The sequence below is a fragment of the Medicago sativa genome, chromosome 4, assembly GCF_051527215.1.
Source record: "Medicago sativa cultivar Bolivia chromosome 4, Bolivia_mono, whole genome shotgun sequence".
NCBI lineage: Eukaryota > Viridiplantae > Streptophyta > Magnoliopsida > Fabales > Fabaceae > Medicago > Medicago sativa.
This window is the reverse complement of record NC_140752.1, coordinates 8,435,340-8,454,428: the sequence shown is the minus strand read 5'-3', so window position 1 is coordinate 8,454,428 and position 19,089 is coordinate 8,435,340. Positions and strand designations below refer to the sequence as shown.

The window sequence follows — 19,089 nt, the reverse complement described above, 5'->3', positions numbered from 1 at the left end:
AAAGTCTCAGGTTTGATTCTCCTTGATGCTAATTTCGGTGGGCAAGCTGGCTTTAACGCCCCCCACCCCCCAATACACACACCTGCGCGGTGGGATTGGCCCCCTCGGATTAGTCGGTTCTTAAATTGGATATCGAGTTTTCAAAAAAATATATGAGTCATCTTACTAGTATGTTTAACATCCATGTTTTCATCCAATAAGACTCTATCAACAATGTTTCTAACAAATTAACTACTAATATTTGTTTGTAAAAACTTATAGTTACCACTATAAATATATATGATATATTTTTTCATTTTTATTTTATATCCCATGCAGGTACAGTTCCAAAGATATATTTCATTTTATTAACGGTCAACAAATTCTTCACTATGCAAAGAACAAGATTCATAACTTGGTTTTGTTGAAAGTAAATTCAAATAAACCAGCTTCTACCAATAATTTCATAACTTCAATAACCTTTTTTACTCATTACCCTTGCTTCCTACTTTTAAGAGAATAAAAGAATTCAAATTGCACGTAAAGCAAAAACAATTTTTCCAAACAAAATTGACCGTAAAAATTCTGTGGATTCCCAAAGAATAATTGACAAGAAAACGACACGGATCTCTTTGTGAATGTTATTGTGATAGCTAGTAGGGTCAGTTATATGATTTTAATGGTACGAATATTCATTACACTGTCACAATTGCTGACTTGGATTCTCACCGTCCAATAACATGCTGACAACTTTATTTTCTTTTTTTTTTCCTACTATTAATTTTATTTGTGTTCTTTACATGGATTTTGCTTGTGGGGCTGAAATTCGAATTAATTTGATTCATATAACCAAATGGTGTGGTCAAAGGGGACCTTTGTAGGTTTATGGTTTATTTGATTGATGAGATCTTTGGACATTTTATGTTGTGCTATTAGGTTACATGCTCTTTTTGTTGGTCTTGAGTTTGTTGACTTGGCCAGCTTGCTTGTTGCAATAGACCATGATAAAGTGCATGTTAACATAGTGTATACATCACATAAGATATTGTAGTGTGCCATAGTTCAAAAATAATTTTGTTAAAAGAGTTTCATATCGAATAAAATATGATCTGAATATGTGTTTATAAGTGAGGACAATCTTCACCTCATAAACCACTTTTGTAGGATTGTGTTAGACTCAGACACAATTTGTAACATAATATCAAAGTTTCCTCCAAAATCCATATTTTGTACGATCTAGGAATCTTTAATAAATTTTTTTTTTTATTAATGTTAAGTTTCTATAGAACATGTGAGTTTAACCATGTTATAACATAACTTAATTACACTAATTTTATGTGGCCCTATCAAAACTTTCCTTTGAATGCAAGATTTTTGTAAATTTAGGAGTCATCTAATAAATTCCTATTATTTTTTTCTAGCAATAATTTTCCTATTAACTAAAAAACTTAAAAATGGAGAAATAATATTCATACAACCATTTTGCGACAACTTTTAAGACAACTGTCTCTCTTCCCAAAAAAAGGAGAAAAAAATATTTGTCCCAAAAATAATTATATAAATATCATTTAATTTTACAGTTACATCGAGCTAAGGCACTAATTGACTAATCTTTTAATTTTTAAGCAAGATTAATAGTACATAGAGATCTAGTGAGTGACATTATTCATGCACCTTCCTTGTATAAGATCCTATATATTTTATCTTTTCATTAATATATGAACCTAGAGACGAACCTCAAAGAAATCTTAAACTTGCATAGTCTATTAGGCATGAGAAAAGATCATACATCTCACAATTAAAATAGCATCTCGAGATCTAGATCTTCATTTTTATTTCTTTTTATTTTATCAATGATTGAGATCATTCTATCGTGGCAAATGTGAGTAAGAACTCTCACGTTGGAAGAGAAAGTGAATGTTGAGTAATATATATATAGGGTTATGATAGAAGACACCTTTTATGAAGGTGTCTTTTATCAAGTTACTCTATGAGCATTTGCGAAAAGACACCAACTTACTTTTAGGAATGTGTCCTTTAGCAAAGTTATAACTAAAAAGTGAAAATCACACCTTAAGGTGTTGCTTGATAAAAGACACCACCAAAGGGTGTCTTGTAACATAACCCATATATATATATATATATATATATATATATATATATATATATATATATATATATATATATATATATATATATATATATATATGAGATTCATATACCTAGTGTCGTAAGTTTTAAGGTTAAGATATGGTGTCAAATTCACTTATGTGATTGCTCTTTGGTCCAATGTGATGGAATCAGATTCCCTGCTGTTACAGCAGGGTGCTGTAACTGATCCAGACCATTCAATTTAAATTGATGGCTGAGATTATTTTACTGTGTGAAACTGTGATTAAATCTGGACCGACGGATCTCATATCTACGGTTGAGATGTGCTACAGCGTGCAACTGCGTGTAAATTTATAGCAGCAAATCCTAATCCCAATGTGATGGTCTCTGGACTCTCCCTAATAGCACAACTTTGGTATCAGAAGGTGTGTTCTGTTGAGTGCAGCAGCAATGACGGTACAAGTGTATCTAGATGAAAAAAGTTTTTGCTTTCATAATAAATTAATGAACCTTCATTTAAGAGAGAGATTGTTGTGACAAATGTGAGTTAGAAGTCTCATATTGAGTGGGAAAAAAAATGAATGTAGAGCGGTATGATGTGGTATACAGCCTCAAAGTTCAATATGATGATCCTCCTCATGACTCAACACGCCACGGTGATCCATTTTTCCCATAGACCAAATTAAATAGATAAAAAAAATACTTTTGAATTTTAATTTGTGTGCTTGAGCAATATAAATCCTAAGGTAGAGAAGAAGAAGAAGAAAAAAAATGAAAGAGTATAAATACTAACTTCAAAATCAAACTAGCCCTACCACTTCCCACTCCCTGCCCCTGCTTCTAACCAATTTTAAAGTTTTGAAGGAAAAATAATGATCCTATATGCACTTTGCATCCATTATCATACCAATAAACTTTAACAAAATGAAGTTGTAGCCCACTGCCAAAGTAAATGTTCAAAATTCAAAGTAACCTCTCTTTGGAATTGAAGCACGAATTTCCTTTATCTCTTTTTCTCTCCTTTAAATTTTATTGATTCCATTTATCAAGGTTGTCACTTAAACAACACTAAAAAGTACCACAATATTCTCTTTTCCCTCCATTTATCCTCTTTTTTATGTGGTCTCTTCTAGTATATAAACCATGCCTATTATCACATTTCTTCATCAATCTATCCCTCTTTCAGCTTCTCTATCTCTAATAGTTCACCTTACTTTATTATCTTGAGGTTAGTCTTTGTGTGTTCATTTCTAATATTCCCCCTCATTTTTCTTTCACTCACATATAATCGTCCAAAATTTTATATTATTCTACAATGTTAATATTGTCAATTATTAGTTAATTGTGCCATCTACTAAAAAAATCTTCTATGTAATTAAATCTTGTCACATAATCTTCAATCATGTTATATACTAGAGTGCTCTATAATGTCAACCTCATAACTTGCTTTGTAGTTTTCATAGAAGTTAATCCGTAACTTCAATTCTTATTTTTTATATTTGTTCATATATTATAATAAGTAGACTTCTTGCTACAAATCTAGTTACTACCTAGTATCATTCACAAACTCTTGTGCATGTGTAGAATAATGTGCCAATGATTATGTAGGGAAAATATCAACCTTGGTTAAAATAAAATTTATTTTCTTTAAAATTGCAATCTATGTTGTGGAAAATAGAGGTAAAAAGCGGCAAATGCGACCACAATTACTATCATGGACACATCAAAAACCTTGATGTGACATACTTGGTCGCAGATGCACACATTTTTATTTTATAACTATTACAATAATATGACAAAGTACAATGTATTATCTTTCTTTTTTTTATGCCGAGGAGCGATTATTGAACTCTTGATTTCCTTGTCACTACACTCTTAATTCTTCCACCTCAATCACCAAGTCATCACTATATCTATTACAATGCATTACTATTTGATGATTTCTTCAACATTTATGATTCATATACCTAATGGAAATTTTTGAATGAAACAGTAATTTGCCAAAGGAGTAAACATGAGTAGGCCAGGAGATTGGAACTGCAGGTCATGCCAGCACATGAACTTTCAAAGGCGCGAATCATGTCAAAGATGCGGCGATTCAAAGTATGGAGACAGAGTTGATTATGGATCAGTGTTTGGAGGAATTAGAGGAGGATCTTCATTTGGTTTAAGTGGTTCAGATGTTCGTTTAGGTGATTGGTATTGTGGTGCTGGTAATTGTGGTGCACACAACTTTGCTAGTCGTTTAAGTTGCTTCAAATGTGGTGCTTTCAAAGATGACCTAGCTGGTGGAGGATATAATAATAGTGACATTTTGCTTTCAAGAGGTTTTGGTGGAAATACAAGACCTGGATGGAAATCTGGTGATTGGATATGCAACAGGTAATTATATTGTAATATTTTGTATAGTTTTTGCATAATTGATATTACTAATCGTGTCCAAGATGTAAAGTCAAAATTAAACGCATCTATATACAAAAAGAGTATTTTAAGAACATTCATATACAAAAAGAGTATTTTAGTAAGTAATATTATAAAGTGGTCAATTGGTGAGATATAATTAAATTTCTTTGAAAAAATTATTTTTAATGTTAGATGTGTAGTTATTGAACTTTTTATTTTATATCTACTATCTTTTGATTATTGGTTCCAAATGAAGGGACAACCTTTGCTTTTTGCTTTCTTGCTCCCTTTGAGTTTGAACTTGATGTTTGAAGAAAATGACATATGACACAAACCAAAGGCAGTGATGGGGTTCTAGGCATGAAAATCATATCTTTATTGAATTCCTCTTTCTTTGACTTCTTTTAGGAGTTACATACTTTGAATTTGGCTACACTTTAGTACATATCATTAAAACAAGGGTCTATATGTATGTTTAGTGTGAAGCAACTTTTACAATTTATTTAACTCATTTTTATAAAATCGACTGGTAAAGTGAATGAAATTGCTTTTTATTTTGGTGGATGACCCAAATGGATAAATTGTGATATCATATTAAGTTTTTATATTTGATCTAACTAATCGTTATAAAACTGACTTGTAAAATAAGGAATATCACTGTTTATAAATATTTTTCATCATTCATCATTTTCAATGTAGGATTTGAGTTTTTCCCATTACTTGTGACAAAAACATGACATTTTTTGTTTGTTTTGAACAGATTAGGATGCAATGAGCACAACTTTGCTAGCAGAATGGAATGTTTCAAATGCAGTGCACCAAGAGACACTTACTAGTAATGAGATTATCCAAGCAAAAAAAGACTAGAGATGCTGCAAGATTTTCTTTATTAGTTAATATGGGATGTTATGGCTATGATTTATAAAAAGGTGGTCCAAAATGCTATGTTTATTAGAGAAACCACATCCCAATTAGGTTCTTCTTTAGATTTCCCTTTAAAACTATAACAATGTTGTTTTTGTGCTTTAAACTATTTTTATTTTCTTTGATCTTTGTGTTAGAGAGTTCATTTATTGTACGGTGCGTGGCTTTCTTTAATGAAGATTAATATCTCCTTTCTTTTCTCATGAAATTTAACTAGTACTTACTTCCTAATTGTAATTGTAGAGTGTGTGATGCCATAATCCACCATTCCTCATATTCACAAGTCGATCAGGTTATTCTATATAGTATTGAACAACGATCAAAGTTAGTGAATTTTGTTTTTCCAACCAAACCCACGTTTTTGGTCCGTTCCAATTTAAAATCTGAACGTGTAAAAAAGAAGGGTTTTGCTCCTTTTCTACATGTTCAGAATTTAAAATTTGAACAACCCATGGACTTTCGAGAAGTGTGAAGTGGAAAAAGAAACAATCTCAAAGTTATGCATACATGAAGATTCACATCGTCACGGTCGGCTCAAACATAAAGCGGCTTAAGTCTTAATTTTAAATCCATCAATAAAAAAACTTATGTGCCAGGTGGTCATGACACCACTTGACCACTAAATGATCGACTCTAATATAACATATTCATCTAAAATCTTAAAACATTAGCTATATAGATTCTCAAACTTATATACCGTTCAACATTCAATTTTTTATTCAATGTAAGACTTTTAACTCACACCTGATACACCAACATGTACTTATAATTTTTTTATCATTCGTCACCCTGACACAATGATAAACTGCGTGTTTTTTCCCTAGTGAATTGGTAAATTCTTAGTTTTGAAAGAAAAAAAAAAACTTTATTTTTGTAAGACTATTGATTTTGTTAAGTCTTGCCTCAAAGTTCCTTTAGAATTAAAATGTGGCATATGGTATGTGATTTAGTACAATTTTTAACTCGAACAAAATTGATTGGGCACCGAGAAATCCACCAAGCAACCTATTCAACAAGGAAAACCCTTTAAACCTTTAGGTTGACCAAAGGAAAATAACTTTGAATCTACATACTTTACTAGTGTAATTATAAAGTTAAGCATATTTTAAATCGCCAACTTACCAGAGTTTAAGACATATTCATTAATCTCTTCTAATATAATACAAAACCATTTATAAAACCTAGAACTTAGATTATTAAGTCCACAACAAGTATTGTTGCATTGAACTATGGAACCAACATGTAGATGGGTTTCAAAGGATCAATTTTTATCACTGATATTTCCTTACATTTTCGAGTTTTTTTTTATATATATAAATAAAAGAAAGACAATTTAGAGTTTAAAAGTATTAAATTCAACATATTTCATAAATTCATTACACATTCATTTCAAACTTATTGACTTGAACATTATAATTTATTCTAAAAAATAATTTATATGGACATGAATCATGAATTTCATTTTGAGACTGCTATTAATTTAAAAATGAAATATTTTTCCCCATGTATAATCGAAGATAGTTAGATTTAACATGTCCGAGATAGAATGCTAAGCTTTCATATTTTAGGCAGGATGCCTGTTATTTTGTATTATATAATATCTATATATTCAATCTGAATGTGATCAAAACATTATTTGTCCAACATGCTCCAAAGTTGCATTCTCACATCATTTATCAGATTTCTTGAACAAAAGTGTTTTTTCTTAATAAAACTATATTATTATGAGACAATTGAAAGTTATATTTATTAAAAATAATTTAAATGTTCAATATTGTCATGATTGTTGCATTCACATATTGCACGATCTAAATACATAATATATAGTTTTTATAAAAATAAACTCCATCTAAGTCCTTCCTTTCTTTACTTCACTGTCTTAGTTAGCATATTTGAGGAACAAATCACATTGGATTCCTTTCACTGAATGTGTAAAGTGTACTTTAAAAAAGGAAGTGCATTGTGGATTTAAAAGATGAACTCAAGAATCCATAACAAAATGTGTTTTTTTAGGTTGAACTCTTGTCTTCCTTTCAGGCAGGCTTTATGTTAGTGAAGGGTCTCCAATTCTTTTAAGGCTAACTTTATTTTGAAGTTGTCTCCAAATATAGATAATATAAGAGATAAATGGCCCCTCATTTATTACTATAATTTTGTTATTCATTGTTACTATTATCATTATTTTGTTAAAAGTTACATGGCTTATCAATTGGAGGACCCAACCTAGTTAATGTGTCCTATTAGTATGATAACAATGCTTATTAGATAATATTATCCCCTTGAAAACCTCATTATCCTATCAATACTGAGGTCGAATATTTGTGATTCTTCTTTTTCAACAAGGGACATTTTCATTGACCAAACAAGATTTCCCTTTGTTTTTGGGTTTATCAATTTAGAACCCATTCCATTAACTTCTTTGAAGTTATTTGCTTATCTTATTTGAAGGAGAAAGAAAAAAAGACGATAAATGAGGGAAAGGGATGGTGAGACAATAGGAGAATGACTAATATTTTTTATGAAGCACGGACACCTCTAGGACTAGGTGTGTCGTGGTGTCCGACACGCGTCGTTGTCGGATACTCCTATGACACTTGTACAACACGTGTCGGACAACTAAGATCAGTGTCCTAATTTTTTTTTTCCTTTACTTCGATACTCCTAGATCGGTGTCCGACACCTATATAACACTCATACGAACCGTGTCGGACAACTCAGATAAATGTCTGAAACATTTTTTTCTCTCTTGGCTCCACACATAGTAGATACAAGAGTTTCATATGTGTTGAGAAATGTGGATCAATTATGGGGTTATAGAAACTAAAGTTGATTACAATGTTTTTGGCTTTTTTTATATTAGATGAATAAATAAAGGTCAAATACTATGATATTTTTTTTTAGAACTTTTTTCAATGAAATAAGTTGCTCAAGTTAAATTCTTATTATGTATGTATGATTGATTTGCATTTTAGATTGTCTATATATATATATATATATATATATATATATATATATATATATATATGTAGCGATGTCAGTGTCCTATATTTTAACATTAACGGTTTCAACATGTCTGTGTCAGTGTCATGTCAGGTGTCTGTGTTGGAGTCTGTACTTCATAGCTAATATATGATAATGCGGTGAACCACAATTTGAATTTCCGTTAAAAAAATTGAGTGCTCGATTACTTCCATTCCAAAATGTATTTCGAACGTATAATTTTATACTTTTTTTCTCTATCGAAAGAAATCTTCTGATTTTGTATTTTATCAACGCAATGAACCTAAAGCGCAACCATTTTTGGGACAACCTTTTTTTTTCTCTTCTTTCACGACAAAAACAAAAGAGAGAAAGAGGAAAAAAGATAGTAAAAGGACAATATGAGTATAACAGATGGTTGTCCAAAAGTTATCGCAAAATAATTATACAAATATTTTGGAACAATTTTTGTACAACTCTCATACTCTTATTATGTTCTTACTTTATCTCTTTCTTTTTCTTTCATTATTTTTGATCAATAAGAAGAGAGAAAAAGGTTATCCCATAAAAATATAATATTCCTCATAAATAAATAATAGAACTCCACATGGAGAAATAGACCATGATATACCAAACAATGATGCAAAGCAAAAGTAAGCACCATAAAGAAATAAAGGAATGAGGGAAATAATAATCAAAAGCCGAAATATTGTCAAGAAATTTACTTTGGAATAGTTTAGTACAACAGTAGGACTGTGTCAACAGTTATTTTGGACATGCAGGAGTTAGAATACAAAATTAACCATAGACATTGACACTTGACAGATGCCAAAGGTTATTCATAGTGATACCGATACACGTTTTAAATTACAAAATTCACTATTGACATTGACCCTTGACAGATGCCAATGGTTAATATTGATGTATCCAAGTAGAATTCTTCCACTTCTCATTTTCTTTCTAATATTGAATATCCAGTATTCCCAAGAGCCTTAGCTCAATTGGCAGTCAAGTTTCTTTGGAGACAGCTTGAAGCTTAATGCTACTTGGGTCCAAAAATACTGCACAACTTTTGGGTAAATGCATTTCAAGATTGTATAGTCATACAGTTGATGCATTTCAAACCGTCCGATTGATTTAAAGAAGGTTTTGTTCTTTTTATAAAATCGATTGATTTAAAGCAGATTTTGTTCTTTATATAAAATCTAAAAATACGAACTTTAAATCTGGGTCATCCGATCTTTTAATCGGTCACCTTTCAACTAATCCAGGCATGCACTTCTATGTTCCTAGAAGCATTTGGACATCTAAAATATAATTGATCTGCATTTTACATTTGTCTATTTGGAAAACATTTCAAGATCGAACTTGTAAAGTATATAATAGATAGAATTATACAAACATAACTTGTATCCGAAGTTTCAAATGTTTTAATAAAAGCCTTAACATTATATATTCCTAAAATAGTCGACAATTCTAACGCCAAATTACATAACTCATCCTTAACAAAGCTGCATGACAAGAGCATCTGAATGGAATCCGTGAAAACAGGCAACAATTCTTGTCAGACTCCCAAAGCATCTACTGCTGCATGTTTAATGGATGTTCAAACATAAGAAGTTAAAATCACCAAAAAAAAAAAAATAACTAAAGTATAATCTCGTCTACTTCAAGAGCAAATATAAATGAACAGCCAGGCACACAAGTTTGAAGAAATACCAAGAACATGCATGCCATTCGGCACAATAACTTCAACTTTTGAAAATGATGATTGACAAAATAACACAACCTTGTTGAGTGCTGACAACAATCAAACAATAAAAGCTCAAATGACAAAAGCAACTTCACAATCTATGGTATACATTTGTAGAGATCTACAATCATAATTACCTAATAGAATGAACTATAAGAAGTCTGTTAAAGTTGCACACTCATATTTGATTCCAAACTACTTTTCATCAGTCAATTGAAGTATAAGTTATACATGAATGAATATATTGCCTGAGAAAATGTGTACTGCAATTGAACAGGCCCACTAATAAATATAGCAGCTGATTTGAACTACCCGGTCCAAAAGCCATTGCAATAAGCAACAAATTTTGCAAATCCTAATTCATTTTGTGAATCTAAAATGGTTTCCATAATAGTATTATGCAATTCAGTGCCTAATCTCAGGGTGTAGCCAAATGCACAGATTCAAATCCATAATCAAATATGATATGGAAAAAATGACCTGTTTAAGTAAACAGGTTAATCAAGCGCTTATCCTCCTATAAGCATTTATGTATAAAATATTTCTATAAACAAAGAGTTAATATACCATCTCAAAATTTGGATTGGGTCCAACTCAATCCTTACGAATCCGGCTTGTAAGGTAAGAACTACTCACGACTTATAAGCACAGACCATATCTCATATAATGAGAGACTTCTCAACAGTAACCAAACAAAAAATAACTTCTGGTTACCTAATAAATATCCCTGAACAATATTTTTAGACAACTTTGAGAATCCCGTTTTCAAAAGCTAAACCAAATGGAGCCTTTTTTTATTTTTGGAATAAAGGAGGACCTAAGCCAACTAAACGGAACCTTAGTTTATGAAGTTTAAAATCTAAATTATTAAGTAGGGATACTCCAGGCCATGTCTTTAGCCAGTTTACTCATTAGCCTCTGATCTGTATGTTTCCAAGCAGTTTACTAATTCTCCATAGATCTGTAGAAAGATGTGTCTCCAATTCTTCTCTATGTCAGCTATGCAAAGTGTAATATCTTTCAAATTATGTTGACTCCTACTGCAACAAATATGAAAGTTTACAACAGCTAGGTTTGCAGTTGGTCACATTTACTATCCATATTTTCATAGCAACATGTCTATAAGCCTTGACTTGACCCGTGTAAATTGTGAAGATTCAAAAGGTATGAAGCCACAACCTATGCGGGTCTTCCCCAAGAAAACAGTCCCTGTGTTTCACAGGATTTTCAAGATGATAACGCTACTAGTACTACCACCATTCATCCTTTCGCTAGTTAACCATTTCACTATTCAGGTACCCTAAAAACTCATTTTATTTACATATAAATAGTTAATCTGCAGAAGTCAGATATCAAAGTTTTTGTTTACATTTGGAAAAGATATCCCCATAGAGAAAAACAAAAAAGAGTAATTACTATAGATAAGTTCCTTCTATCTGCAAAGAACCAACTCAGTGAAAAGTGAAAAACTTGAAGACTTAACACTGCATGCTTTCTAAAAGGTGCAAGTTCACACATAGTTTTTATTAATTAAGCGTATAAAGGCTTTTGATTTGCGTCGGTCAATCACATGTTCGCAAATAGCTTTATTTAAATGATTTGTAACTAAATATGATTTCTAGTAGAACATTGCAACTTTGTTAGACCTAGTTATCATGTTGGTAGAAAAACACTTTTAGCATTGTAATAGGAGAACTATAGTATCATGATTGGAGGAATGGAGGAGCACTTCTAAAGTGAGTTTCAAGGAAGTAACAAATAGTAATGGACAAAAATAAAAGTTTGGTTGTTATAAATCAAAATTTATCGTGCACTCAAAAGCAAGTTTGACCAAGAATAATGAAATGAAGCAGACAATTTTACACTTAAGTTTCACAACAAACTTGTTTTCCAAAAAAGAATGTAAAAATATAAACTATTCCACCACCTCAAACTAAATTTTAGCCAGAATTAATTTTATGACATTAAGTTCTCATTCACAACCAATTACCATATGCCCGCCCAAAGACATGTATCTAATACGATTTAAAGAGAATATATTGTCCGTGTAAACCAATATTACACATGCAACCAATGAGAATTCACTATTGAGACATGTCAACCCACTCTTGTAACAGAATTTTAAAATTAATAATATGAAGTGACGAAGTAATAGATTCTCACTGGATGGTGGTGTAAAACTGATTTCCACAGCATATGCCCTTAATCTCATCTAAAATTGCTTGATGCTTAGTTTCTTCAACTTTATTTTTCACAATCAACAAGCATAAACACAAAACTCACAATGAGTAGCAAAAAGGCCAGTAAAGGATCCTATCAATAATGTGATCACATGAAAAGTGCATCATCATGATTCATAACTCATTTTGATTCATAACTCATTTATGTACTTATTAATATCTATTTTTCATAACGTTTTCAATTTTCACACATCTTCCCTAATTTTCCTACCACCATTGTATCAAACAATTAAAAAATAACTACAAAGAAACAAAAGAAAAACACAATACCTCATCTAGTAGGAATCATGCCAGTCTTCCTAGCATAAGCAAAGATCCCACCAGCCTCAATCACTGGACCAGCATCCCCAATCGGCTTCAACTGATACTCCTTTCCAGTCGTATGATTAATCAACCGATTCTCCTCAAGCTCAACCGTCACCACATCTCCGGTACGACACTCCTCACACAACCTCGTCTCTGACTCCAATGGATACACCTCACCAGTTGCCACTGAGTTCCGGAAAAAAATCCTTGCATATGATTCCGCCACAACAGCAGCAGCACCAGAAGCACCTAATATTAAATATGTAACAGTTAGTTACAATAATTAGTTACACTGGTTAGCTATGTTACTTGCTCTAATTGGTTATATAAGCATGTTGTATATATTCCAGCGGCAGAAGCACCTAACATCAAATGTAATAGTTATTTACAATAATTAGTTACACTGGTTAGTTAAGCTACTTGTTCTAATTGGTTATATAAGCATTATTGTATATATTTCATACTAGTCTAACTTAAGTGTATATTTGGTTTTGCGTTGACAAAAATTACTTTTGAGCGATTTATGTTTGGGTATATTTATGTAAAAGTGAGTTGAACAACAAAATCAATTCTACTCGAAAGCAACCAAACATGCCAAATCAGTTCACTTCCAAAATCAATTTTGGTTCCACTTTTGGAGAAGCCAAATGATTCTAGAGGTGTAGAATCGATGTTGTCATGTTTGGTTGCTTTTGAGTAGAATTGATTTTGTCTCTGGAAGTGATTCTACTTGAAGCTAGAATTTGTAGTTTTTGATTCTAGAATTTATTTTTACACTCAAATTTATTATTCAACTCATTTTTACATAAATGTATTCAAACATAAATCACTTTCAACTCACTTTTATTCGGAATCAATTGTACAAAATCAATTCTTGTCACCGCAAAACTAAACATACATGGTGTTAAAATCAATTCTGAACTCAAAAGCTCCAATTTCTAACTTCAAATAGAATCAATTATGGAGGCAAAATTAATTCTACTCGAAAGCAACCAAACATGTCAGAAACAATTCTACACTTCCATACTCAATTTTGATCCGTATAGAAATCAAACCAAACATACACTAAATCTAACTTACTGTAACTAACTATTTTATCAAATACCTAATGCGACCGGAGCGTGTTCACGAGAAGATCCGCATCCGAAATTAGCACCACCGATGATGATAGAGTATTTCGTTTTAGTTTCACCGGATTCAACGAATCGTACAGTGTACGAATCAGGAAGTCCGATTAAGGCAAAAGAACCAAGCTTCTGATACTCATCAGGATTGGAAGGGACTAAGGTAAGATGCTCAGCAGGGATGATTTGATCGGTGTCGATGTTATCACCAACAACGTAGCAGAGACCGTGAAAAGATGATGCGGCGGTGGTGGTGACGGGAGAAGGTGGCGCTTGGGCGCGTGTGATTAGTGGAGAGGTGGTGGTGATGGTTTTGAAGGAGTTGGATTGAAATGAAGGAAATGAGAGATGAAACGACGACGTTGAAGAAGAGAGTGAGAGTTTGTTAGAGGGAGTGAAGGTTAGGGTTTGTGGAATGGTTGTGATTGAAGATGAAAACGCCATCGTTTTGAGTTGTTCTGCTTCTGAAAGTGATGATGAAAGTCACTGTTTTTTTTTTGGCGGCTGCTTATGCGTTCCGGTAATTTTCATTAGATTAGACTTATATACTATACTTAAACGACGACGTTTAGTGGTTAATTTAGTAGCAGCCATTATTACAGCTTCCGTGCGAGTGTCTCTTCTTGCATACGCATTTCCCACGTGTCAGAAAACATTAAGGGTAAAAATGTCAATTTGTAAAGTATTTGCTGACTCGTCATGGTTTTTGATCAACTTTGAAAATATTTGTAAGTTTAGACACCAAGACTCAAATGCCGTATCCTTATTATCTAATCATAAGCTACAATGTAAACAAAACTTGCAAACCCTAATCCTAGCATTTGAGCGGAAAAATGTGTTTACTAACTCATTTAATGTCGAATTCAAAATTCAAATTCCTCATATTATACCATAGGCCGCCGAACCCTTACATGTGTGCTCATTTAATGCCATTTTCTCATTGGAAAGTGCTTAAACAGCCTCAAACTCTCTCCATTCCATCTCTTACAATGTCTCGCGTGTTTCCAATGCAGTAAATAAACCAATGACTCAGGTTTCAATCAGGTCTCATACTTTTGTCAAAAAAAAATCTCTCTCATGCCAGAACCCACTCAGACTCCTCTTTCTCTCCCGTGCGCTACTTTCTTCTTCCTTTTCTCCCAACCTATTTCCTCTCTCTCTCTCTCTCTCTCTCTCTCTCTCTCTCTCATGCCAGAAACCTGCCAGTCCGGAAAAAGAGAAATAAGCCATGGAAATTTGCAATCTCAAGTGGAGGCTCCCATCATTGCTCTCTCCCTTCATCAACAAAGCTTCTCCCGTTGCTGAATCTAAGACATCCATTATGCTCAATGCTCCCTTCCATCACTGTTCTAATTTGCTAATTTTGCAAAGTTTCTCTCAAGGTAATTGTTTTTCCCTTTCTATGAATTGAATTGTGTTTTTAGTCTAATCACTCTCCAACTCTCAGTTGTTTCTTCAATTCCATTCATTATTGGTAATAAATTTGCAATTAGGTTCACAACACAATCAGATTTGGGTCTCTGATGAGAATAAGGTCATAGTTGATTGAATAGGATCCACTAATTTTGTTGTTGTATCTGACCTCAAGAATTCAGTAGAAGCCTCACCCTCTACATCAAAGCCAAATGAATGAAAACCATTGGGTTTCATTCTCAGTTTCACCCCTCACTTTCATCTTCTCTTATTTCTCACCTTTCATTGTTTCGAAGTTTATATGTTTTTTTTTGAAGTTTTTTGTTTAGCAATCGATTAAGATTTGTGGGTTCTTTGTTTTTGTTTTTCATTTTTTTGCAGTGGTGCTAAACGTCTGGTGTCGTCGCCGTTGTTGCTTAAGGTTCGAGCTGCTTGCACCTAAGGTATTATCTCCGATGAAAGTTTCTGATAAGTTGTTGCAATTGTATGGTTTCATCTGTTTTATTAATATCGTGTATATTTTCTATTGAAGCTTATTTAGAGTTTGCTCGGTGAGTTTATCGAAACCACAATGAGTCACTATTTTCCACATAAGGGTGAGATGATAACCCTTTTTCTTAATCATGTGATTCAAGAAATTTGTCTGAATTTATTCATGGCGGATCTAATTGGGGATTTAAGACACATTCATTGATTTATAGACTACATTTATATTATTGAAAATGAAATGCTTTGATGTTATTATTTTGCAAAAACCCAGCAAAATGGCTTTTGAAGTGCATGATGTAATTGAGGTTATTATTTTTGAGATGTACATTGTTAGTGTTTATATTTCTTTAGGTTTTTATTTTTGAGTCCTACAAATTAATTGTGCGCTTTCAAATACATCGATTTAGAGATAAGGGTAAATCTTTTTTCAAAGCATGCTACTATTTATAACTGATCACTTATAATGATACGTTGTTCTGGATTTATATTTACAAAATGTTTGAGAGTTGGCCATTTTAGTTATATACAGTGATTGATTGATTCTGTAAGCCTTCTTGAATTGGTCCGGGACAGTTTTAAGATGGTATCTAATATATCGTATATTCAAAATTTGAGTCGAAACTGAAGGATTGTTTTCCTGCTCAAATTTCCATTGTCATTTCTCTTGACATTGGAGCTTTTTTTTTTCTTTCATTTCTTATTATTTCTGTAGAATTTCTGCAAAACATTAGCTAATATGGATTCATATCATTTAGTTATGTGATCTGTCTTTTTTTAAAACATTATTTTATGTTTTAATTTGGTCTCCTTTTCTATGTCGTTATGTAGATTATTTTTGTAAATGTACAGCAGATATCCGAAATTTGCTTATAGTACACAATTTTGCTATTGTAGATGTGCATTTGTTTTCTTAATGAGTATACATTGTAAATGAGTACACAATTGCTAAATGGTATGCAATAGGAACTTTCATTCAGTTTGACCAGCATGAGTTTTGAGGTTAGTAGATAAATTGTAAAACCTGTTTGAAGCTTTATTTTAGAATATTTAAATATCAAATGAGAGATTCACTATACTAAACTTATATAGTTTGGTTTTAAAAACAAAAGATTGTTTTGTGTATGTGAAGAATCAATGAATGCTTTGCAGCCATTCAATGTTTTCTATGCAAATGATAACATGATAAGTGTGATCCTGTTAGTTGGGTTGAAGTGTGTTAGCCATTTAATTTTCTACCCCAATTATAGTAATGTATTATGTATAATACTAAGATCTTCAACACAATAGGAATCTGAGACCATCCTTTATTTCTTTCCAGAGTTGCGATTTCAGCTCTATGTAATATGTGTAGCGTTCTTCGTCTTTTGTTTTGTTCATTCTCTTAAATTCTTTAGTTATTTTTCATCTGTACTTTTGAGTTTGTTTTATCTTTATGTTTATGATTAACATACATATGCTTAAGGGTTTTGAGGTCCTTATGGGTGCATATTGATGAAGTAAAAGGTTGTTGTTGTTTTTTTTTTTTTTGAAAGAAAAGAGGTTGTGGTTGTTTAAAATATTTAGTATCCCTTTTACTTGATAGTTTTTTCCACTAATCATATGGTTAATGATTGGCTCACTTTTTTTGTCAAATTCATCTTTGTGACCATAATGTAGGTTGTGTGAACATAGGGACTTTTAAAGGAAAGGCTGGAATAAGCTTAATTTAGAGTTTGGATAGACTGTTTGATGACTACTTTGGAGTTATGAAGGGAGTTTGCAACCTTTTGGTTATGCTGTGCAATGAAGAAAAGATGAAAATATGGCCGAAAGTTTGTTAGCCAACAAGTGAACTTAAATTTTTATTTGTGAACCTTATACTTCAAGATTGACTTTTGTTCATTATTATTTGTTTTTCTTGATTTTTTATATAATATTTTAGTTAGACATACATACTTTAGAATTGGTTAGTTTATCTGCCAACTCTATTATGTTTTCATGTTTTTTTAATTGTCTTCATTGCATTCATATAGTGGATAAGTGGAACTTAATTTGACTTAAATATGTTTTGAGTATTTTTGTTGAATAGAAGTCTGAAGCATCTACTGGAGCAAGAATTTTTCGCATTGTTTAAGTACTCTTATTCCTCAAGATAGAAATTAGGCAGCTCTAATTTGGTACAATTGCAGAGAACTAGCTAAAGAAACAGGCAACGGCATATTAATCAACATTATGTGAACTATATGATACATGGATTTCTATTGTAAACAGGCTATTAAATTCTTATCCTTATTCAAAATCAGTATAAATTCTATTATTATCATATCAATGAAAATCATTTCTCTGTCTTTTTATGCTTTCAAATAGTGGCTATCTTGACGTGTTCATTTTGATACTTAAAATATAAGCTTATAGATCTCATAGTTGATAATTCAAAACTCTCATTGTTGATAATTGTGTTTAATCAAATTTTTTGATTGTGATTTTAAATTTATATCGAATTATGGAGCAACCCTGCTATATGATTGAGAGCAGCAAACATAAAGCAAAACTATTGAAAACATTATTATTTGTAATTTAGAATGGATGCCAGATTCCATGGTTACTTCGTTGCAGCTTAGAAATGGTAGTAATTTAGGATTTCAATTTTTTCAGAAAAGAAAAAATTGATTAGAAATGACAATAGTTTAAGATTGAAAAAATTGCAATATCATGAGTACATATATGAAATTATTTTTAAGGATTATACATGCATTTAACTATTTTTTATTTATATTGTTTTATTTGTAGCTAAAACTCACATCCACGGTTGAGAGGTCTAAAACTTGAACACGAATGAAAGTGTTCAACCTAACAATATGGACATGATGTAATTTCGGTGGTTAGGCTCTATAGACTATTTCCATTCAAGGGTTGTCTAATACATGATGTAGATCAATTGTTGTGAATGGTATTAACATCAATTGTGTCTAGCTCAAAAAATAAAATAAAGGCAGTTGTCTTAAACCAACGAAGACAGTTTCCCATATCAGTTTGTTTTGCAATGACTATTAACAAGAGTCATGGGCAGTCTCTCAAGCATGTTGGTGTATACCTTCTACAGTCTGTATTCTCCCATGGTCTGAAGATTGTGATAATTGATGACGATGGTGTCTGCATTAATAGTACCTCAAATGTGGTTTTCAAAGAAATTTTCCACCATTTTTCTAAATGAACTTTTTCTCATGTACTGTTGTATTTTTTTGATAATACTAAGTGAATGTATGAACATTCTATCCGCATATGTACTGTTGTATTTTTTTGAACCCACTAAGTGAATGTATGAACATTCTATCCGCATATATATGACCCGTGCGGTAGCTATGGTGCTATAAATTCCTAATTACAA

General features: G+C 31.9%; 2 protein-coding genes and 1 long non-coding RNA gene across 5 annotated transcripts; 2 read left to right on the top strand and 1 right to left on the bottom strand.

Moving 5' to 3' along the window:
• Positions 1-3,145: 3,145 nt before the first annotated feature.
• Positions 3,146-5,626, top strand: LOC146926018 (Ran BP2/NZF zinc finger-like superfamily protein). Its single transcript, XM_085758439.1, has 3 exons — positions 3,146-3,319; positions 4,085-4,473; positions 5,255-5,626. The coding sequence occupies exons 2-3, from the start codon at positions 4,106-4,108 to the stop codon at positions 5,328-5,330; spliced, it is 444 nt and encodes a 147-aa protein (XP_085614565.1). The 5' UTR covers positions 3,146-3,319; positions 4,085-4,105; the 3' UTR covers positions 5,331-5,626.
• A 4,125-nt stretch (positions 5,627-9,751) lies between these two features.
• On the bottom strand, positions 9,752-14,337 carry LOC146926017 (3-isopropylmalate dehydratase small subunit 1-like). Of its 2 annotated transcripts, none has more exons than XM_085758437.1 (3): positions 13,802-14,337; positions 12,661-12,945; positions 9,752-9,984 (listed from the first exon to the last, which is right to left on the bottom strand). In XM_085758437.1, exons 1-2 carry the CDS (start codon positions 14,262-14,264, stop codon positions 12,662-12,664), a joined length of 747 nt encoding a protein of 248 aa, XP_085614563.1. In that variant the 5' UTR covers positions 14,265-14,337; the 3' UTR covers positions 9,752-9,984; position 12,661. The 2 variants fall into 2 exon arrangements, with proteins under 2 accessions (XP_085614563.1, XP_085614564.1); XM_085758438.1 differs by having other exon boundaries at positions 9,752-9,981.
• A 296-nt stretch (positions 14,338-14,633) lies between these two features.
• On the top strand, positions 14,634-17,818 carry LOC146926016 (uncharacterized). 2 transcript variants are annotated; one of them, XR_015034005.1, is made up of 3 exons: positions 14,727-15,202; positions 15,615-15,676; positions 17,379-17,818. It is a non-coding gene; the product is annotated as an uncharacterized LOC146926016 (long non-coding RNA). The 2 variants fall into 2 exon arrangements; XR_015034004.1 differs by lacking the exon at positions 17,379-17,818 and having other exon boundaries at positions 14,634-15,202; positions 15,615-16,062.
• The last annotated feature ends 1,271 nt before the right edge of the window (positions 17,819-19,089 follow it).

Bases quoted from the DNA above. Each gene is read 5' to 3' on its own strand.
- LOC146926017 (XM_085758437.1), bottom strand. From the start codon at position 14,264: ATGGCGTTTTCATCTTCAATCACAACCATTCCACAAACCCTAACCTTC. The intron at 12,946-13,801 runs GTATTTGATAAA...ATTTAATATTAG, and splicing joins ACACGCTCCGGTCGCATTAG to GTGCTTCTGGTGCTGCTGCT.
- LOC146926018 (XM_085758439.1), top strand. From the start codon at position 4,106: ATGAGTAGGCCAGGAGATTGGAACTGCAGGTCATGCCAGCACATGAAC. The intron at 4,474-5,254 runs GTAATTATATTG...TGTTTTGAACAG, and splicing joins GGTGATTGGATATGCAACAG to ATTAGGATGCAATGAGCACA.